This window comes from Condylura cristata, unplaced genomic scaffold (assembly GCF_000260355.1).
Source record: "Condylura cristata isolate star-nosed mole 26May11 unplaced genomic scaffold, ConCri1.0 scaffold00006, whole genome shotgun sequence".
Lineage (NCBI taxonomy): Eukaryota > Metazoa > Chordata > Mammalia > Eulipotyphla > Talpidae > Condylura > Condylura cristata.
In genome coordinates, this window is record NW_004567107.1 from 43,420,598 (window position 1) to 43,444,454 (window position 23,857).

At 39.6% G+C, this 23,857-nt stretch overlaps 1 protein-coding gene across 2 annotated transcripts in view; it reads right to left on the reverse strand.

The window, feature by feature from the left end:
* ERMP1 (endoplasmic reticulum metallopeptidase 1) overlaps positions 1–16,347 on the reverse strand; it is a 97,856-nt gene extending 81,509 nt beyond the window's left edge. For both annotated transcript variants that reach the window (XM_012721409.1, XM_004677647.1), the window contains exons 1-4: positions 15,965–16,347; positions 14,327–14,628; positions 11,111–11,238; positions 10,205–10,310 (exon numbers count right to left, since the gene is read on the reverse strand). In XM_012721409.1, the coding sequence (XP_012576863.1) occupies positions 10,205–10,310; positions 11,111–11,238; positions 14,327–14,628; positions 15,965–16,302 (874 nt within the window). In that variant the 5' untranslated portion in view covers positions 16,303–16,347. The remainder of the gene's footprint in view (positions 1–10,204; positions 10,311–11,110; positions 11,239–14,326; positions 14,629–15,964) is intronic.
* Between the last annotated feature and the right edge of the window lie 7,510 nt (positions 16,348–23,857).

The window sequence follows — 23,857 nt, forward strand, 5'->3', positions numbered from 1 at the left end:
GGTGACCACATGGCGTGGCAGACCTCTCCTGGCCCGCCCGCTGCTCCCCTCAGCAGTGTACTTCGTCAATCTGCCTGTTCTGCTCCCCACTCTGTTTATGGTGAAACCTCTCGCTGACCCTAAGCCTCTGGACTGTACCCCAGTTCTGTGTGCACAAATAAGTAAATCTTTAAAAAAAAAAAAAAATACAGGCCTCACTTGTGAAGCCTTTCACCCCCTCATACCTTTGGCCTCTACCCCAGTTCTACGCAAAAAATAAAATCTTTAAAGAAAACAAAAGTTAAAAAATAAAAATTCCCAAGTCCATCATTCTAAGATTAACTGTTATCATTCTTGTATCTTCAGTTTTCTTACAAATGTGTGATTGTGGATAAATAGTTGTACTCATAGGTTTTATTTATCCTGCCTACCACCTTTTTTTTTAAACATCATTCTTCATTTTGTACATTTTTTCACCTCAGTTGTAATCCCAGTAGACTTCCCATTACCGATTCACCCATGTGCCATAACCATTGTTCCATGTGCTCTTCCCACACCAGTTTTGATCTTATTCACCTCTTTGCCCCCATAGTAATGTCTCTGGTTTACAGTTTTTGTTGATTTTCATTTTCACTTGACTACAACTTTTTTTTTTCCTCATCCCTTACACTTCTGCCATGAATGAAACATTTGGAATTTTTCTTTTTCTTTCTAGCTTATTTCACTAAACAAGATCCCTTTCAGCTCCATGCATGTTGCTGAAAATAGCATGAGTCTATGTTTTTTGATTGCTGAGTAATATTCCATACCACATCTTGATCCAGTCATCTATTTTTGAGTTTTGGGTTGATTCCACATCTTCCCTATTATAAATAATGCAGTAATAAACATAGGGGTAACATTATATAAAATAATTTTCCTGTATTATTAGACATTTTAATAACTGTCATATTTCATTCAATACACCATAAAGTTCCTACTATTGATAACTTTATCATTATTAATAATTCCGTATTAACATCTTCTTATAACTTTTTTTCAAGTGTGAATTTTTTTCTGTAAGACAATGAAATATAGGGCCTCCCTGATGGTACAAGGTTTAAAATCTCATTGCTATCAAGCTATCACCAGCCACTACACCATGAGTTCAATCCCAGACATGGGGCTAACCTACATGGTACAGCAAACCTCTCCTGGCTCCCCTCAGCAGTGTATTTCAGTATATCTGCCTGTTCTACTCCCCACTCCATCTCTGATGAATCCTCTTACCCCTGCCCACACATCTCTGGTCTATACTCCTGTTCTTATATGCATAACTAAAAATAAATCTTTAAGAAACTAAAGATAGTGAAATAGAAACTGTATTATTGATCTCAATTAGTCACTGTTTTCTTCCATTTAACTTTAATGTCTCCTTGGAGAAACACACATACACTTCCTCACCCTAATAACTTCAAGTTTGGTCACAAATGTTGCTTTGGCCAATAGACTAAGTGGGAGAGACATGAGCTTCAACTAAGAAGATTTTTAAGAGTAAACACATGACCTATCTTTTAAACTTTGGTCATAAGATCAATATATTCCTAGTGAGGGTTTTCCTTAAGCCTGAGTCTCAGAATAAATAAGAAGCGTGGAAAATAATTGCAGATCTCCAGGAGCCAAAATATAGCAAGAAGTAAGCCATTGCTGTTCCCATTGAGCCTCAGGAGTTTGTTTAAACAAAATATAGCAAAAATCTGACTGATGTAGACAGATCAAGTAATTATACTCAGGAAACCTAAGAATAACATTTTAAAAACTTTATGAACAGATAAATTGTTTTCCTACACAAAAAAATATTGAGGGTAGACGTAGAGAAATACTGTAGAATCAGACAGCCAGATGACACAGATACTGAGTTACCAGACACAGATTTTAAAATAACCGTGACCAAACAAGTACAATCTATTTTTTAAAACATCAAAGGAAAATCCTGTAACTAAGAAATTAGCAGCTGATGTTAAGAATTTTAATAGATGGCTTTATATAAAATTAAAGAGCAGAGAAAAGCTTAACAATTACAGCACAAATGAAGGAAAGGATGGATAACAAAGAAATATGTTAAGAACCATCCAACTTAAATTGAAAACACACGAAAGTGAGTGCAATCCCAGAAGACAGAATGAAGTAGAAGTAATGTTTAAAGAGCTAAAAGCCAACAATTTCCCAAAACTCACGGAAAACATCAAGCTATCAAATTCAAAAAGCTCTATAGACCCTTTAAAAAGATAAAAAGACATATTTAGCACCAAAATATTTGCTTCTGAATACCATTATTCACGAAAATAACCAGCTCTCCTTATAGAAATTGTCGATTTCCAGTCTGAGGTTGGGAAAACTAAAAATTTAAGTCGAAAAAGTGTGTGCTAGGAAGAAAGTGATCAAAGGAACATTTAAGAGACATGTCAAAAACGCACCAGTTCAAGGGCCACTGCTGGCCCAAGTTACAGCAACGCATGCATGACAGTAACAGAAACATAAAATATAACCCATAAAATAAAAGGGATAATGAAATAAATGCAGAAGTAAGGGCAAATTGAAAGCCTGCCTTCTATCAGAATTCCAACTTTTTTTAAAGGTGTATTTATTTATGCATACAAGAACTAGGGTGTAGGCCAGAGATATAGGAGGGTGAGAGGATTTATCAGAGACAGAGTGGGGATCAGAACAGACTGAAATATACTGCTGAGGGGAGCAGCGGGTGAGACAAGAGAAGTCTGCTGCCCCATGTGTGTCACCTCCCTGGCCAGATATGGAACAAGTGCTGCAGAGGCTGTGAACTGCTTTACAGTGATGTGCTTTAATCACTTGTGCCACCAGAGAGGGTCCAAAATTCCAACTTTTTTTTTTTTTTTTAAAGATTTATTTATTCATACAGAACTGGGGTACAGGCCAGAGGCTCAGGGGCGGTGAGAGGCTTCACCAGAGACAGAGTGGGGAGCAGAACAGGCAGATCGACGAAGTACACTGCTGAGGGGAGCAGCGGGCGGGTCAGGAGAGGTCTGGCTCGCCATGTGGTCTCCTCCGGGGAAGGCAGCAGGCGGGAATCGAACTCATGCGGAAGTGGCCTCAGATTCTCAGTGCTGTGCTTTAACCCGCTGCGCCACCAGGGAGGGCCCAAAATTCCAACTTTTAAACAACTGATGGAAGCAGGGGGTAAGAAACTCAGCAGCAAGCAAACATTATATTAAAACATTATAGTATTCTTTGGGGCAAGAATCATCAATGATTTCAATCAGTTTTATAAGAAACAGTATTATTAACATAGTCTCAAAGTATCTGTTGTTACAAAGGGGGAAAACAGTAATCTTACAAACTAAATAAACTTGGTAAGTATGGAAATCAAATAATTATATTAACATCAGCAGTAGTCAGACTTTACATACCCCCTGATGCAATGCACTGAGTACACAAATGTAATGGGGAAAATGAAGACGAAGAAACACATTTTGAAGCCATATCTTATTAAAACACTGTTAAGGCTATTATTATTATTTACAATTGCACATTACTACTTACAATTACACTATTAAAATATGAAAGGTGGGCCCTCCCTGGTGGGCAGCGGGTTAAAGCACTGCACTAAGAAGCTTAAATCCCCGCCTGCCCCGAGGAGATCCACATGTCAAGGCAGACCTCTCCTGACCCAACCACTGCTCCCCTCAGCAGTGTATTTCAGTATATCTGCCTGTTCTGCTCCCCGCTCTGTCCCTGGTGAATCCTCTCACCTTCCACATCTCTGGCCTGTACCCCAGTTCTGTATGTATGAATAAATAAAATAAATCTTAAAAAATATATATGAAAGGCACATTTTACAAACAAGTAAAGCTAAACTATAGAGGAAGAAAAGTGACAATCATAAAAATGGTTACTCGTATCTGAGGGGAAAGTATGTGATAAATCTGGGAAAGTGTAACAAGGGCCTTACTTCTTTCATGAATGGTGTTAGAAAATTACTCACCTTATAATAAGTTCACACTTCTGTGATTTCTTTTTACATCATGATTGTGATACATCTAATAAAACATGATAATTAAATGTTGTGTTTCAGGCCTCCCTGGTGGGACCGAGTTCAATCCCTGGTCAGGTTGGTGACCCACATACTAGACCAACAGACCTCTCCTGTCTCGCCCACTGCTTCCCTTAGCAGTATATTTCAGTAGATCCATCTGTTCTGCTCCCCATTCTGGCCCTGGTGAATCCTCTCACCCCCTGTATTCTACCCTATACCCCAGTTTTTCTATGAATTCACATTTTTAAAAATAAAAAGTAAATGTTATATTTTATCCTGGACTGGAAGCCAGATTAAAAAACAAAATAAGAACAACTAGGACTTACTGGAACAACTGGAGACAACTAGATGTGCTGTTTATTAGATAATTGATTTCTAATAATGTCATATTTGGTGAGTATGATAAAATGTAATGTTCTGAGACAGCATACATTGATCTTTACCTATTAAGATTATCAAGTATTTTTTTTCTTTTATTCTGATGTGTTGAATTATACTGATTGACTTTCAAATATTATACCACCTTGCATTTCTGGAGTAAGTTCAACAGACATAGGCCCACACATGCACAAACACACATTCTTGGACTCCATTTGTTAATATTCTAATTTAGGATTTTTGCATCTTAATATTGCACCTACACAAAGTATAAACCAAAGCTGAACATATGCATATCTCATAACCTCAAGAATTCTACTCAGAAATTGCATACACACATGTATACCAAAAGACAATTACAAGAATGTTCAAAGCAGCATCATTTCTAAGAGTCAAAACTTAGAAACAATTTAACATTACAAGTAGAATGCTTATTATTGTCAAACATTATCAAATATGACATAACATGAACTAGTTGTTAACACATCATACAGACATAATGCTGAGTGAAAAAGCATTTCACTGAAGAAAACAGTTTATGGTCAATTTATAGAAAGTACAAATACAAGCTAGATTAAATCTATCAAGACCTAAGTCAGAAGAGTGGCAGCATTTTGGGGTAGGAATGACTAGGAGTCCGACTATGAAGGTTCCTGGAATGCCAACAATACTATTTGCTTTATCTGGGTTCTTAGTACACAATTATGTTCAGTTTGTAAAAATTCATTAAACTGTACACACAAAGCTGTGCACTTTTCCCACATGACAATAGAAGATGAAATAAAAAAAATAAACTTTGAAGTTCATTTTATGGATTATACCATAAAAAAATAGTTGAGAAAAACAGAAGACATGAGAGCATGAAAGAGAATACCCGAAACCTGGCCTTTAATCCTTCAGCAACCCCACGGCTGTATGGCAGCTCCAGTCCTACTCCAGCGTCTCTGGAGTAGATTGCCCACCGAGGCCTACAGGTTGCAGACAGGTCAAGTGCTAGTTTAAAAACAAAGACTGGGAAAACAGGATGGGGAAGACAGATCAGCTCCTGAGTAAGATAGTCTCCACAACAGAAATAAGGCAAGAACAGTCCTTACGTGAGAAATTGCAGATGTTATTTTACTCAGTGGTTATTAAGCCTAATAAATAGATAATATAATAATATCCTAATTTCACAGAAGAGAACTGAAGCTTGGTATGGTTATGTGACTCACTAAAGGTAGAAAAGCCTGGGTTTGCTACATCTTAAATTTAAACTTGGGTCATATGACTAGACAGCATGTGTTCTTAATCTCTACCCTTGACTGCCTTCCCAAAAAGGCTTTTGTCTTACTACCTTAATTGCCTTACAGAGAAAGTAGAATAGGCAGATACAAAAATATTTTTGCTTCGTCCTTCCTCCTGCTATCTTCTAAAGTCTATAATGCTTCCAGCTTCATAGGCACCATTTCTTTTAAAGCATGTCTTTCTAAATGCAAGTATATGGGCATGTATAATACAAAGGGGAAGTAGGCCTCAGTGCCAAGAATAAAAGGTCAAATTTCTGCAAAAGTCTAGTGAAGCAACCCAACTTAGTGACACACAGCATCACTTCCCCTATTGACCTCATCTAATTTTCACTGGTAACATCAACATCGCGAAAAAAAAAATACTACGAGGAGATTGAAAGCAGTGAAAGTCATTATGGAAGTCAAGTAAGATGAACCCTGAGAAATAACCACTGAATTTATCAATATGACTTTTATAAGAGCAAACCTGGAGAAGTAGAGAACTTGCTACACTAGATCTGGTTCAAAAACAAGAGCAAAGGAACTCTACTCTTTCATGGAATAGAGAAATGAGGCAGTAGCTGGGAAGGATGAGGGGGTCCTAATCTTTGAGAACAGAGAAGAAGCCTTTCTGTGTGCTCATGGAAATGACCTCATAGGGAGTGAAAAATTATGAGAAAAAAAATGTTTTTAAGTCACCATAATTATAAATCATTTTCGGGGCCCTCCCTGGTGATCCAAAGGGTTAAAGTGCAGCACTACAAAGTTATCTGCAGCCACTATGCATGAGTTAGATCCCTGTCCAGAGAGGTGACCCACATGGCATGGCAGACATCTCCTGATCGCCCGCTGCTTCCCTCAGCAATGTATTTCACTAAAATCTGCCTGTTCTGCTCCCCACTCTGTCTCTGGTGAATCCTCTCGTCCTGACACTCCTGGCCTGTACCCCAATTCTTGCATGCATAACTAAATTTTTTTTAAAGATTTTAGTGTGGCACTTTCTTAAAAGGTAAAACATAAATTTACCAAATGACCCAGGAACTCCATTTTTATGTATCTACCCAAAAGAAAAACATGTCCCCCCCCCAAAAAAAAAAAACATGTCCCATGTACAAGCTTACACACAGAGGTTCATAACAACATTATTCCTAACAGTCTAAAAGTAGAAATAATCCAAATGCCCATTATGTAAATAGATAAGTGATGTTAGCAATATCCATAGACAAAATTCAGTAATAAAAAGGAAATGTCCTGAAACATGCATTAACCTCAAAAAGCATACTCTAAAGATTTATTCTAGTGATTACAAAATATTTTAAAACCATTGAATTTCACACTTATAATGGGTGAATTACAGGAAGTGTGGCCAAAGAATGCAATCTCAAACAGATTATAAAGTAGCAGGTAGGATGTGATCCCAATTTAGTAAGAAAAAGCTATATATACTTACATGGATAGAAAAAAAAAATCAAAGATGGAGCCTAGACTGTAACACTGATTTGCTCTTGGGTGGTAGGCTTATAGGGGCAGATTTTCACCAAAACAAATCTTTGTTTTTTTGCACATAATCTACTCAAGGTCAGTAGTATTGAGTTTTTTAAAGTACAAACATTACTGATTTAATTAGTTTAAATTTTAACATAATGGCTTTTATAACCCCTTCAAAATAATTGTATCAAGGCTTCCTGACTCTGATAAATTAAGACAGGTATTCTAGTTCTAAAAATTACACCGTAATGGTTCTTAGTCACTAAAAACTTCCCAAGTAAATGTACTCCCTGCTGCTCCATTGTTAACTTCAGAGAGAGCCAAAGTGTTTTAATTGAAAAGTTACCAGGCTAAGTGTTACTGCACAGGAAAAGAAGGGAGCCTATTAAAAAGGGAAGAATAGGGCAATCTAGCATACGCTCAACAGGCAGAACTCCAAATCTAGGAGGAACTTTATCTTCTTTTAGTCAAGTATGACAGCAACACCAGCAAGCTTTTTCACCATCCCCACAAGATAGGAGAGGTCTGCTGCATCTATTCTTTTGTAGGAAGTAGCAACTGGAATGAGAGCAGTATCAGGAAACATGTGGTACTGAAATGTCAAAAAAAAAAAAAAAATGCCCAGAGAACTTTCAGGTATTTAGTTAAGCCACAAGAATGAACTACAAAAACCCAGAGGGAAAACTTGCAAAGGCTCAGAGAAAGGACACAGTCTCAAATCTTTTGTAAGACAGTCCACCAGAAAAAAAAAATTTTTTTGAAATAAGGAGATTTAGAATGGTAAACACTTAAGCTCTCTGTGTGTATATTAAATGCTAACAAGTAAACAGGTCTGTTTTTCCTTTATCATATGCAATGCAAAAATTTTACAAGAACAGAAAATGACAAAGAATATAAAGTTGTAAAGGGAATTCTGGTTTTAAATTCGTAACACAAGGGAGAGATGAAAATGGCCTTTTATCTTCTGCCCATCCTCAACTCAGCCAATATCTACCATCTTCAAGTGACTGCTAATAAAATTCGATTTTTATCTTTCCAAATAACGCAATAATACCTAAAATGCACACAACCATAGAATTTTTATGTAAAGCTATATGCATTTAAAAAGAACAGATTATAAGCTAGTCAGACGCAGCAAAAGTAAGTTTTCAATAAATATAAAGGTGGGGATCTCCATGGTGTTGCAAGGGGCACTATAAAGCTATCCACAACCACTACAGCATTATTTCAATCTCTAGCCAGCGAGCTGACCCACATGGCACAGCAGACCTCTCCTGTCTTGTCCACTGCTCCCTTCAGCAGTGTATTTCAGTCAATCTGCCTGTTCTGTTCCCCACTCTGTCTCAGATGAATCCTCTTCTGTCTCAGATGAATCCTCTCACCATTCCCTCACCCCCTTGCCACCCTCCACCCAAACACACGCACCTTTGGTCTGTACCCAGTTCTTGTTTGCATAAATAACAAATCTTTAAACATATATAAAGGAGTTGATGGGAGTCTAGACTGCAACAACCCTAAGTAAATGTGTTTTAATTTCTCTGGACTATATACATGGAAAATATATTAACATGCATGCATGCAAAATAGATTTAATATTAATGGATATGCACAGGAAAATTCAGGAAGGGTACAGACTAAACCTTAAGACTAGCTTTCCTTTGCTGCAGGGGAATAGGAGCAGGATGCTAGATAATTAATTAAAAGCATGATTGTGGGGCCTCCCTGGTGGCACAGTGGATTAAAGCACAGCACTATGAAGCAATTCATAGTCACTGCAGAATGAGTTCAATCCCTGGCCAGGGCAGTGACCCACATGGTACTGTAAACCTCTCCTATCTCGCTCACTGCTCCCCTCAGCAGTGTATTTCTTCTAATCCTCCTGTCCTGTTCCCAATCTATCTCTGGTGAATCCTCCTACCCTCCACACCCTGACTTGTACCCCACTATTATACACATAAGTAGTTTTTTTTTTACCAAAAGAAAAGGAAGGCTGGGCCTTACCTGGTGGCTCAGCAGGTTAAAGGATAGCAGTGCAAAATTAGCCGCAGCCACTACAGCATGAATTCTATCCCGAGCCACAGGGGTGACCCACGTGACATGGCAGACTTCTCCTGACTGTCCGCTGCTCCCCTCAAGTATAGTTTGTTCATCTGCTGGTTCTGCTCCCCAATCTGTCTCTGGTGAATCCTCCCTCCCTCCCACACCTCTGGCCTACACCCCAGTTCTTGTATGCATAAATAAATAAAAATATATCCTAAAAAAATACATGATAGATGTGTAAAAAATTGAAAGGAGAATATAAAATCATAATACTAGATTATGAAGACATACTTTATACTCTGTATGTCTTCATAACTTAAACAACAACATGTTTATAAATGGGGTTAAAAAAAAAAACAAGATGCTGGCCCTCCCTGGTGGCGCAGCGGGTTAAAGCACAGCACTGAGAAGCTAAAGCCACTTCCACATGAGTTCGATTCCCGCCTGCCCCGGAGGTGACCACATGGCACGGCAGACCTCTCCTGACCCGCCCACTGCTCCCCTCAGCAGTGTACTTCGTATCTGCCTGTTCTGCTTCCCGCTCTGTCTCTGGAGAAGCCTCTCACCGCCCCTGAGCCTCTGGCCTGTACCCCAGCTCTGTATGCACAAATAAATAAATCTTAAAAAAAAAAAAAGTTAAAAAAAAAAAAAAAAACAAGATGCTATATTACTGTACTTACCCTAGCCCAACTCATGACCCAAGATACTCACTGTAACTCCTACCAAATCCTCCATCTCTGGCTAAAACATAATAACCAGTTTTCTAGCAGAACATGAGAATACTATGGAACTGCCATGAAATTTTAGTATGTCCAGATTGAGTAAGTGTGAGCTTAAATACTAATTCATATTACTGTTCTTATGACATTCAAATAAGTATTTTTAAAAATTTGCACAAAAATGATCTCAAGCTTTAAAAGGAGTCTTCATTTCATTACAGAGATTATTTACATTCTAAAAATTTCCACTTTTGTAAGACAATTACAACACATAGCTCACATACCTGTTTGGAACACAAGTTCTTTTCCTCCAACCCCTGCTGCCTCAAGGTTAATAAATGCGCGAATCATGCTGGCCCAAGGGTGCTGAGTAATGAAACCATGACTGGCCTAAAAGTAAAAGCAAATACAGGTTAACAATTTTAAATTTAATTGAAGTCTTTATTTTACCTAAAGACAAGATGTCTATACTGATGAGTAGGAATACAATAATTTTTTTCAAAGGCAGGATCTAAAGGTATCTATGTGTCTTTCTCTCTCTGCGTAATGGTTATGTGCAGTTTTCTCCGTGGAAAGTCATTGTCACAAAAGGCAGCCTGATTTCCATGAGTGGTGACAAACAAAATCCTTTCTAAGTGTGAGACTGTGCAAAATACTGAACAAAAAATAGCAGCTAAGGAACAACTGAGCAATCTTTATGGTGGGGTATTTATGTTATATGCATGTCTCAGAACATCCTTGAAACTAGGGTCACAGAAAACCAGAGGTGAAAAAATTTGCCTTCACTGTGCCCCCCGATTCCCCCCTTTAAAAATAAAAAAATACTTTTTATTTATGAACACAATAACTGGGATTTAGGCCAGAGGTAAGGATTCACCAGAGACAGAGTGAGGAGCAGAAATCTCATACACTGCTAATACACTGCTAAGGGGAGCGGTGGGCAAGACAGGAGAGGTCTCCCACACCATGGGGGTCACCTCCCTGGTGGGGAATTGCACTCAGTGGCTGCTGATAGTTTGATAGCACAGAGACTTTAACCTCTGTGCCCCAAGGAAGCCCATACAGTGCCCTTTTATTAATCAATACTGTCAAGATATCTAAAGTTTTTAATACTGAACATGCGAATATAGTGGCTATGGATTTTTTATTTTATTATTATTCAAGCTTAGTATTTAAAACTAGCATCTTACTTGCAAGACATTTTCCTCAGCACCATTAAAGAGAAATATGACAGCATGATGTAAAACTTCAGAAGATGTTGATAAGACACGAAGGACTTCCAGCATCACTGAACAGCTAACTGCATCATCGCTGGCACCTTTAAATCAGAAAAACAGACTTGATTCTCAGGTTTTAAAACCTTTATAGTTGGAATTACCTCAAGGAATAGCAATTTCTCATTAAGGAATAGCTTCAAGAAGCACAGTCTTCTCATCAGAGGACAATTTTACCCACACCAAAAAAAAAAAAAAAAAAAAATTCCATAAGGCAGGGGTCTTGTCTGGTTTGCTTGCTTGCTGACATTCTCTCAATAGCTGCAACAATACCTGGCCCACAGTAGTCATTCAATATTTGTTGGATAATCAACCACATGAGACCTAATGTAATAATGAAAATTAACATTCTCATGAACCCAAGGCTATTTGTTTTATTTTTTGTCCTTATTCCTCACTGTCTATTATAGTCACACTTCTGGTGTTCATAGCTTCCTGTATCATATCCCAATGTCAGTGACTCCTTTGTGCTTGTTTTTCTGCCAAAATCATAAAAGCTACAGATGATTCTGGATTTACAGAGGTATCAGTTTGAATGATGGAGTATTTTTAAGGTTTCTCTAAGGGAAAAGGTACGATGAAAAGCACAAGTAAGATACCTAGTCTACTAATATAGAAGAAAAGAAACTTAAGCCCAAGTAATACCCCTGATGAAGCAGAGGACCTCACAAATCATTTAACTTCTTTCTTAATTCAGAAACTGAATATTAATTAAAAGTGATCATAAAAAAGAAAAAAAAAAAAACACGATAAGACATAGTTATAGGAGGGGGCCTCCCTGACAGCCTAGGGATTAAGTCTCATTACTATCACCACATGAAAGCCTGAGATCAATCCCTTGCCAGGGAGCTGACCCACATGGCACAGTAAAACTCTCCTGTCTTGCCTCCCACTGCTCCCCTCAGCAGTGTATTTCAGTGGATTCACCCTGTTTTGGTCTCCACTCTGTCTCTGGTGAATCTTCTGACTCCTACACCTCTGGCCTTTACTTCAGGACTTCCCACACAAATTTTTTTAAAAAGTAGTTCAGGGGACTAACCACACATTTGATGATATTAAAGAATTTTTGTTCAGTTTCTTAGCTGTAGCAATTCATGTTATTACACACATCAAAAAAAATTCTCATCTTTCATTGACAGATGAAATTCAGAAGAATCTTACATAACAGACTTGCTTCAGAATATTCAGTGGATGGGTGAATGGAGACAGAAGAAACAAGATCAAACTGTTGAAACTGAGTGATAGGTACATTTGGGTTCATTAAACAACGCTGTTTTTGTATATATTTGAAATTTCCTGCAAAAAAGTTCGAAGGGCTATCAAAGAAAACAGACACAGAAATAGCCCAGGCAATAGTATTTCTGGGTGTACATACTGGGAGACAGAGTGTCACTTTATCCTATTATTTCCTGATCTCAAGGGGAGGATAATATCTACTTCACAGGTATGCTAGAAGGATTACAAGATAGTGCACAGTGCCTGCATGTGGTGGGCATTCAATGTGAGTCTTTCCTTCTCCTTTTAGTTAATTTAAAAAAGGCTACATAACCAGCTAATATGCTTATTTAGGTGCTATTAAATTCCAAACCTCACTCCTACTAAAGGAGAAACTGCTTATTAACTATACTTGCCTTGGTTATGATTATGGTATTGTATTTTAATCAAAGTGAAACAGTAATTATTATCCAATTACTATCAAGCAGGAAGTACATAGTAGCTATCATAAAAAAGTATGTAGTTATCCTGAAACCAAATGAAGTATTTGGTTTTTTAAGACTGGGTTACTTTAAAATAATAAAATGTTCCTTCATTCAAAGAGAAAGGGGAATTGAAAGATACATGTCTACAAAGTATTAAGAAGTTAAGCTATCTATTTATCTTTCCTCATTTAATGGTTCTGCTACCTCAAAAAAGACCTAAATAAAGATCAACTATCTTTAAGAAAGTGAAGGAAAGTATCTTTAACAATTTTGTGGTTAAAACAGCATCCCTTTACATTTACAGTTAACCCTGAAATTGAAGCCACCACTAAAATAACTCAATGCCTCTTCTACCAACAACCTGTAACCACACAGCAAACCCAAGAAGATATTTAAGGCCTCTCTGTGGATTGCATTACTCCTAATTGGTATCATTTCAGAGTTCCAGATACATTGCCAAGAACTTTTCAAAAATACCCATGTTTCAAGTAGTTCATTCACTAAAAGTATTTAGATGAGAGAATGTGTTTTATAGCAGTTTATTATAGACGGAAATCTCCTTGAAATGATTTGTACAGGCATTTTCTTATAAAATTTTAGTTAAAAGTGGGTTCCAATTACCCCAGAAAAAGTCATCCTTCAGTTACTGGACTCCTTATATGTGATGTGTAATATTTGGCACTATATTCCTGATATTTGTATATACATCTTTCTTATATAATGCTCGTAAATAGTCATAGTGTTAATATGTTCTTTCTTAGATTTTAAACATCATAAAAGTGAGCATAGGATAACATTTATATCATTACTGCTTTGAAATAGACATAAAAAAGTCACTGGTTTACCTAGCACACAAAGTTACTGCTGACTTTATGTTATAAAAAGACGTATGTATAGTGATTTTTTAAAAAGGTATTACACATAAAATGCAACTGACAAGCTCTTGTTAAAAATAACTGTACTGAGCAGAAAATAGTCAATTTTGGTATTTTCAGAGCAAGATTTGTGGATTAATGAGACACTATAAATTTGATGTCACTATGGAAACAAAATTCTTCCTTTATAGGTCAACAGAAACTACTAGGCAAGTTGACCTCTAAACCATGTGTCCCTTAAAGGCAAGGACTCACATATTCCCAATGCTTATTATAACACCTAGCTAAATGAGTAAACACCTGAAGTGGCAAAACCTAACTCTGGGACTCAGAAATACATACTGGTAATGCTACTCAGTCTACCAGAAACACTTCATGTCCATCAAAGATTGTTGACACTAATACATTAAAAAAATAAATAAAGCATTTGAGATAATACTTAAAGTAAGAAACTAAATGATAAATTGCTTCACAATTGCCCAGACAGCTTGACTTGGTCAAAGTTAATAAACTTTCTGGACAATGATGATCAAAAACCACTAAAAACCGGTACATACCTGGTGAGTTTGCAACTGAGTCAAAATGACAATTAGCCAGGACACCATGCTGGGCTCCAACTCTGGGTTCCAGTTTTACCACAACATTGGTGATGTTGTCATAGTAGCTTGTAAAACCTCCTAAGAAGTCAATGCTAAAGGACCCGGTGGGTCGCTGTACATCTACTGAAATCTTGTGAAGGCTACTGCTTTGAACTTCAATCAGTTTGATCTGTTCCAAAATGTACTGCACAGTCAGAATTTCATTTTCTGGACTTCCTGTAGTCCTAGGGCCAATGGATGTAATGTGTTCAAGATAATCCCTGGAAACAATCAAATGAATATGATGACAAGTCATGCTAACCTAGAAACCAACAGCACAGAGTAGCTTTTCCTCTATATCCTTCTCTCCCTCCCCTCAAAGAAGTTCTTTGGCTTCTCACATAAAAAAAGGCTGCTTTTATTGTTTCAGGCTCTCTGTGAAAACCACTTATAAAATTCTACCATTTTATTTTGCCTCCCATGAATTTATCCCTTCAGAGTTTTCTCTACCCACCCCATTCCCAACTCCTCTTAATCCCCAAAACCAACACAAAGATTATGGATTATAGTAAAATCTGTACTGTAGAATAAAATCTGTACTGTAGAACAGAAAACAATTTCATTGTACCAAACTCCTGAGGGTTACTGATTCTAAGTAGCAGAAATCAAAGAGCAAAGACAACTAAGTCAAGAGGTTAAAAAAGCAAAGAAACATGTTTGATTGTGAATGGACTCAGGCCTCCTGTGTGCAGACAGGGCTGAATAACTTCAATTCAGGCCAAAATCAAGTCTACTCCCAAAACAATTTTTTTTTCATCTTCACTGCATTCCAAGTAGGAAAAAAGGGGGTTGGAAGTATACTCCAGAAAATCCTAAGGAAAAAAACTTCCCATACTCCTTATTCAAAAGAGTTTTTAATACACAGCGCTGTTGACAAAACACGGTGACTCTCTATGCTAACTTAAGATGTTACAAACTTTGACACGCTTTGACTACATCTTTGACTTAATCACCTTTTCTAACATACTTAAAAGTGTGTGTATGTGTGTTTTAGTTTTAAGAAAAAATCAAACCTTACACACCAGGGCCCCACGGACAAGCTTGGAATCTGAGAACTGAGCTCGAAAGCTTCTCAAAGTACAATCTTGAAAGAAGAATCAATAGCTTTCAAGTTAGAAAACTGATAACCCTAAAAATTAGACCACTGTATAATCCACATCCGACCCCTCCCCCAACACCGAATTTATAACAGTCCCTGCTAACAAATTTCACTCTCCATTTCGTTTGGAAAGCGGAAAGGCTAGCCAAGGTAAAAAATGAAAGTTGTTCCAGAAGACAGGAGGACATCCACCAACCTACTATGTGCAGGTGGGCAGAATGGAAGTAAGAAAAGAGGTGCAATCCCCCTGACCATCCCCATCTGCACCACAGCGCATTCTGGAAAAAGGGGACGCAGATGCCTATGAGGGGCGCGCAAGGCCACCCCATCCCACATGCAGCCAGTGGAGCCCGCGAGCCCTGGCGGTCCCGCCAGGACAGGTGCTGACAGGTGTGGTGCCCCCGCCCGGTAGGGGCCGCAATTTGGGAAGCGCAGGCCCCAGAGGGAGTCGCTGGTACCTGGCTTGGCGTGCGTCAAATTCCCCGGGGTCCCCAGAGCTCCCGCGTAAAACAAGCTGCTGCAGCGAGAGCTGCACGAGAGACCGCAGCACGAGTAGGTAGAGTGCCAGCCCCAGCGCCGCGCGCGCCTCCGACAGTCCAGTCCCCGCGCCGCGACTCGCACCGCCACTCTGCCCAGAGCTGCGCTTCCGCGTCTTGGCGCCGGCGCTGACCAAGTCCACCAAAGACTCCTGCTTCAGGGCCTCCTTCTCCTGTTGTGTTGCGGCCGCCGAGCCATCTCGACGCTCCCCTCCGATGCGGTGCCGCCTCACGGCCGCCGACTCTGAACCCCGTTCCATGCCCGTGAGCCTCACCACCACGCCAACCGCCCTACCCCGCGACAGCCCCGGGAGCCACGGCGGCCGCCGCAGCGCCTCCTAGTGAGCGGACGGAAACTGCAGAGGGCCAAACTTCTTCTGATTGGCCCGCCGCGCCACGCTGCGCCAGGACCCAGCTTTTCACTTAACTGCGGGCGGGCAACGCTGCAGGCAGGCCCAGGCAGAGCCTAATGGGATGGGTGCGCCTGCTCCTGCAGGGCGTCCTCAGCCAGGTGTGAGCCAAAGATACTCAAATGGAAAGGTAACTATTAACAGAAATGTGACAGATCACTTTTAAAAGAAGGCACATGCCTCTCCCACTGCACCAGGCAGCTGGAGAAGGCAATGGCCTACCTTTCCTAAGAAGCATTAGGAAGGGGAGCCCTCCCTGGCGGCACAAGGGATTAAAGCACAGCACTATGAAGCTATCACAGCCACTGCAGCATGTCACAGCCACTGCAGCCTGAGTTCGATCCTGGGCTCTGGAGGTGACCCACATGGCATGGCAGACCTCCTCTGACCCACTCCCTGTGCCCCTCAGCAGTGTACCTCGTGGATCTGCTCCCCAACCTGTCTCTGGTGAATCCTCTCAGCCCCTGCACCTCTGGCCTACATCCCAGCTCTGTATGCATAAATAAATCTTAAAAAGGGGGGGGGGAGCTTTGAGAAAGGAAGAGGTGGTTGCTGGCTCTTAAAAGTAGAAATAAGACTAGGCAGAGGACCTCCCTTGTCCACATATATAAGCTAATCACAGAAGACCAAAAAAACATGTTTTTTTGGTTTTTTTTAATTTACACATGAAGATGATTAATAAGTGATAGTTAAGTAGAAAAGTTGGAGAGGAGGCATCACAAGACCAGAAACCTGGCTAATATAATGTTGGAAGCTGAAGATGGGGACAGAAGTGATTAGCATAGTTGTTAAGCCAGCTATTAAAATGAGTACTCCTTAGGCACCAATGGCTGTAACAAGTATCAGGCTGCTACAGAAGAGTATCATAGGCCGGGGAATGGAGATTGAAGGCCATTGTAGAGAATCACTGGTCCTCACAAATCAACCCAGTGACATCAAATGAGGGGATGAACCCCTTTCAAAGAAGAGAGAACTTGGAGATTGAGGACCATTAGAGAATCTCTGGTCCTCAGAGATTCTGCAGTTATTTTGCACAGATATTCAACAAAATTCTGCATAGTTATTCAAAAAAAGTTAACAACTCCAGAAAGGAATGAGCCCCTCCCAAGGAGAACACTATGTATCAGTGCAATTTCTGCACTGGTCTAGGACAGCAGTCCTTCTGCCCACTTGTGTCTATGCAAGAGTTTCTCTTTTCTAAACTTTTCCTTTTGTAGAACAGGACCAGCAACCCTCTGCCTGCCTGTGCCTGTGCAGAAACTCCTGGCCACCAACTATCTCCCTCTGCAGGACAGCGGCCCTCCTGCCCGCCCTTGACCTGCAACCATGCCAGTGCTTTTCTTCACTGGCATTCTCCCTTTGCAAAGCAGCTCTCCTCCTAAGGCTGCCCATCTGTAACTATGCAGCCCTCTCTTTTAGCCAATCTGTCCCTTTCAGGGGAAGTTCTTTCTGCCCACTGTGTCCGTGCATGCATTCTTTACACTTCCCTTTTATAATAAACCTGCCCTTTTGAATAAAACTTAGACCTCTGTCCCATGGAGAATCTCACCTGGGAATCTCACTGGTGCCACTGAAAGGAGATGGTGAAACTTTCTTAGAGTCAACCTAACGACCCCACTCTCAGAACCCAACATCTCCAAAACTGACTTCAATAAGTACTATCTATTGAAATACCTGTGTGAGCTAAGCAAGAATATTTTTTTTAAGATTTATTTTTATTTACTTATGCATATAAGAACTGGGGTAAAGGCCAGAAGTGCAGGGGCAGGGGGTTTGTGAGAGGATTCACCAGAGACAGGGTGAAGAGCAGAACAGGTAGATCCAATGAAATACACTGCTGTGGGGAACAGTAGGTGAGACAGGAGAATCACTGGTCCCTCTCTGTATCATGTGGGTTAGCTCCTTCTGGGTATTTGAACTCAGGCCACAGAGGCTGGCTATAGCTTAAGCAAGCATTTTTAAAGTGTTTTAACATTAATCTCATTTAATTCTCATAAGAACCCTGAAAACAATATTCTAGCCCATTTAATAGATGAGGAACTTAACAGATAATAAAGAATTGAATTCAGTGGACTCCCAAAACAGTATTCTCTTCCACAGTAGGATATGGCACTCGGAAAGGAAGGATCACAAATGTTACTTCTCCATGTCAACCTGGGTAGTGAGTAAAGAGAGCTCCTTGGTGTTGTTACAAATCATAGGTATTATCTCCTCTTTTCCCTCTCTGCTGAGGAAAAAAAACCTCTCTGCCTCAAAGTTCTGTTTCCAGGATAGAGTTGCTATAGTACCCTAGAAATCTAGAGCCGGACTGAGAAGGTGCAATTCCCTGTAGCTCTAGTTCCTAATACTGGGCCCAACCTGAGGCCACGGCTTTACTACTCCCAGCTCGCCAGCCACACTGGCCTCTTTCAAAGTCCTTCATGTTTACCATCCTACCTTTAAACAAGACCTCACATGCTTTGTGAGTTTCCTGAAATGTTTCTTGCCTCCAATCGCTGCCTAATTAACTTCTATTCATCCTTCAAATCTCAGCTTAAACGATAGACATCTTCAAATAAAAATCTTTTAATCTGAAGAAACCAGTTTCCCCTATTTATAGTCTCTCATGGTATCGTGGATGCTTGTAATTATTTAATCTTCCTCATTAGACAGCTATTCTTTTTCTAAAACTCCAGCAGCTCTACAATCTTTGTAAGATAAGTCAGCATCCACTGCAACATAAGATGTAGAGGGTTCTAATTTCTAGGGGAAGGGCACAAATGTCTCATCTTTAAAGCTTTATTGTAAGCCGTCGCTTGCCAGGCTGGATGAACAGCACAAAACCTAGGAATAAGTTGCATCTCCCAGGAGCTGTACTGCTGATTGGATGTTTGTTAAGCATCACTAATAATGCCCTATGGAGAGTACATAGTAGGGAAAAGCGTGGCTATTGGAGTCTGAAGGAGCTGAGATCCTTGTACCATGTACCAGTACATGGTACAAAAACAGAGTGTCAGTGTACTTATCTGTGATAATGGACATTATGCCTACCTCAAAGTTTTTCAATAAGAATTAATCAGCTAACCCATGTGAAAGATAAGACACACCAAAATCTCATTAAATACTAGCAAACTTTACATATTTTTCCTTCTTGCATGGTTCCTTGCAGATTGAATTAAAAGTCATTTTTCTATCATGGTATCATGAGTCCTCAGCAATGGACTGAGTTATTTTACTTTGGGGAAGAAGGCAGTTGGTTTTGTTTTTTTTTTCTAGACTTGTGTTAACTGTGGTATTCACGTTTGAGTATTTTAAAGCCACCACCTGTTGCATATCCACTGTGTCACATACTGTTCAAGGTGGGAAACATTGAAAACAATAAATAAATGTTACTGCCCTCACAGGGCTTACATTCTATCAAGGAGAGAATAAAAAAAATTAGAATTTGTACATGAATACAATGTCAGAAAAAGTGCTACAGGGAATAACAAAGCAGTGAGTTCAGAGTGACAGAGGCTGCTTTTTTAAGAAGAGTGACCAAGAATGATCTGAAGAAATGATATTTTAGGTGACCTGAATGAAGTGAGGAGTGGCCCTGTAAGTGTGAGATGATGTTCCAGGCAGAGGAAAATGAACTGGAATGCTCAGCAATAACAGTGGGTAAAACATCTAGGTGAGGCAGTCTGGTTAATGGGGATGGTGATAAAGGTTCAGAGATGTAGGTTCAGGGCTGTGCAAAGAGAGCTATGTTGTAGGCTATTGATCTGAGTCTCAACCAGGAAAGCAGCACAACAGTCATGCCTACATCTTAATAAAGGCTAATAAGAGACTTTGCTAATATTTGGCCTTTGAAGTATTTGAGGCCATTGATCTATAGTTTTGTGTGGGAAGGAAACCATTATGAATTAAAACATTTACATTGGTTCCCACATGTCAAATTGCTGACAATGATGAAATAGGATGTAAAAAAGCTTTAACTGCCCCATCTGGTGAGCTACTGATTGTTGATTCAACTCATTTGGCTTGGCAGACAATTATGTTTTTCTTCTACATTCCCTTATGATACAGTAGATGCTAGATTGATCAATGAGCAATGAGATGTCTCAAGTCCCTTCTGTTTTGCTATCTCTCTGGTATGTCATAATAACTTGGTCAAGGCAATACCATACCAGCTCTCAGGATTTGGGTGAATTGCCACTCTGTCTTCTGAGCAGGTCAACTCATCATCTGTATGCCTACAAGGATGAATGTTCTCTGATATTGAGCCTGGCAGGTGAATAGCTTTAAGTGATAATATATTTTTTTAATTAATAAGAAAAATACCAACACCTCAACAAAAAAAAAAAATCTGTAAATCATTTACACTTTGTATCAAAGAAATGCATCTGAAGATGTGGACCATTTTAAACTAATCACATTATAAAGAGGTTTAATGCTTGTTTTTAACCATAATATGTACTGCTAGCAAAGGTCTAACTGACAGATGTTGTATAATTTTATACGATATACATGGGATATGTACTGGAATGATCTTTCTGGTATATCTGGCAAGATATACCAGAAGCCTTAAAAGAATTAACATTGGCGGGGGCGGGGAGGGGGCATTAACCCTGGGGATTAAAGACACAGTGCTATCAAGCTTCTGCAGCCACTGCAGCACGAGCTCCATCCTGGCCTGGCCAGGGGCGCAGGGGCTGGCCCACACGGCACGACAGACCTCTCCTGTCTTGCCCGCTGTTCCCCTCAGCAGTGTATTTCAGTCAATCTGCCTGTTCTGCTGCCCACTCTGTCTCTGGTAAATCCTCTCACCTTCCTATATCTCTGGCCTGTATACCCCAGCTCTTATATGCATAAATAAAATTTTTAAAAATTAATATCCTTAGATGTAGTATTTTCATGTATCACATATTAAAGATATGAAAAATCATAGGGAACCATACAAAGGACAAAGGGAAAAAATGATAATGAGAAAAGCAAAGCAAAACACAAATAAGCACAACTATAGGGGGGGCGGGAGGGATCAAAATGAGGGCAGGAGAACACAAAGAACTCTGGTGATGGCACATGGGTGAACTGGTGGTAGAAATTCTATGGGGACTACAATTGAGAAATAAAAGCAAACACTGAAAAAAAAATTAACAATGATGGAAATATATAAAGAAAAATGCGAAATAAAGCCTATTTATGAATATCAAGTATGTGGAAACTATGTCAGCATTTAAAAAAAGTTCTTGGGCCTCCATTGTAGCCTAGGGATTAAGTCTCAGCAGTACTACAGCAAAGGCCCACACAACAGCCCGAGGGCTGCCTGCATCCCCATTCTATGCCAAAATAAATAAAAATATTAAAAAAAAAAAAAAAAGGAAAGTTCAAATAAAATATAAGTCAGTGTGGAACATCACATAGTACTAAATACAACATTATTTTACTTTGTGAAATAAAGTGAATAAAAATAAAGAAAAGATATAAAATTGGGTAGATATTAATAAACTATTATGGATGCTCAGACATACAGGAGAAAATTTACTGACAGTATGGCTTATGGCTGGTGATCAGTGGATGACTGTCATGGCAAAACCATCCACTTAGTGTTCTCTAGAAGAATCCTGAGGAGTGAGGTCAGGCCTCAGCAGCCTTGCACCTATAAAGACACTTAAAATCTGCTGTACTTTAATCCTTATGAAAGCAGTTTATAAATCCATTCCAGCATGGATGTGATCCAGCAGGGGATCACAATATCATCAAGCTCATCTCTGACCTATGCTCCTCCAGCTTATTTCTGGGCTCAAAGTATAGGGTGACAACTTTGCAATTAATTACTGAATTAATAAAAATATTTCAAGAGCTTTTTCACTTACTTGGCCTCTTTAAATTCAGCCTGTGACACAGGAGAATTGGTGTGTGTAGTTTTAAATGGTTTGGGATTTGAGCTTTCTTTTCCCTCCTTCAGAGCACATTCCTTGTATTTGAGGAACCCAAGGAGCCAAAACTCTCTGGGGATTTATTTGAGGGTCACATAGCCAGGGCTTTGTTTGCTTTCCTCCTTGGACTGCAAAGGCAGGTGAACCAGGACACACAGAGCAATGACTCAGCAGTTTGGGAGCTGGAGAAGTTCACTTCATGCTGCAAGTTGGTTGCCTGATTTACTAAAAAAATTAATGAACAGGCGCCATCACCAGGGCTGGCATATCTAGGCACACACACCGAGGGACGCCAACCCTTCCTGAGCTCCACTCTAAGTAGCTATTTCTTTCTGTATCCCCTAAACCTCTCTTGCAGACTGTCCTGGACCAGTTTCACTTCCTTGTGAGCAATGATGACTGAAAATAGCATTTGCAGCAACTGCTTTTCTAAGAGATGCCCAAAGGAGAAAAGTGAAAATGGATCTTGGATGAGAATGACAGCTTTCAAAGTGCAGCCTAAAGCCCAGGTAACATGAGAATAACCTAAGGATCTGTCCAAATAACACCTTTCTGTGTCTTGCCTACTGCAGCTGATTCTGTAGGCAGGACCGAGAATCTGTTGGCTGCAGGTCCTCCACCGCTGTTTGACATACCCAAGATAGTACATGGACTGAGTGTCAGTGGAGCCTGGGACAGACTGCCTGCCCTTCACCTCTATGATGATGGAGTCACCGCCAGTTCTATCTCCCTTCCTGCCATACTCATCTCTCACCTGCAATAGACAAAAGAACCTGTCATAACAACTTAGAAAGCAAGAATGCTAGATGTAGGTGGGTCGTAGTTAAGAACATGGACCCTAAATTTCATCTATCATTAACCTGTTGTGTGACCTTTAGGGAATTGCTTTATCTTTGTGTGACTCAGTTTCCCCATCAAAGAAGTGTGACTAAAAGAATTGTTCTGAGATTCCTAGCCAGAAAACTGTAAGAGATAAGGATGTGTCAGTTGTTGCTCTTATCTTGTGTTTTGGACTCTTTCTGCCCCACAGAAAACTAGAGAAACATTTCTGACTCTCTGACTCAGACACATTTTCCAAATTCTAAAGGCAAAAGAGCAATTTATTCTTAAAAATTCATTACTTTGGGGGCAGCTATATGGATAAAAGGCAACTAAAGAATTCTTGGCCAATCTCTAGTAGCAGCCTAAATTATGCAATTTATGACAAGAGTCTGAAGGAAACTTGACTTCTCTTACGTAAAGGGCGAGTTATTACTTGTTAGGTGTTTGCTAATGATCTGCTCCCTCCAACCCTTGAAATATAAGCTTTCATACCGCCGTGTGGACATTCCAGTTATTCCTACCTTCTTGGAGAGATGAAATGTAAAAATCCTGTTTTTTTCTCTCTTATCCCAAGTCTTGGTCACCCTTCATAATTAAGCAATCAATGAGTAATAAAGCAGAAGTGGCTTGTTTTAAAATTAAAAAATTCACAATATTACTCAGTCATAAAAAGTGCCGATATG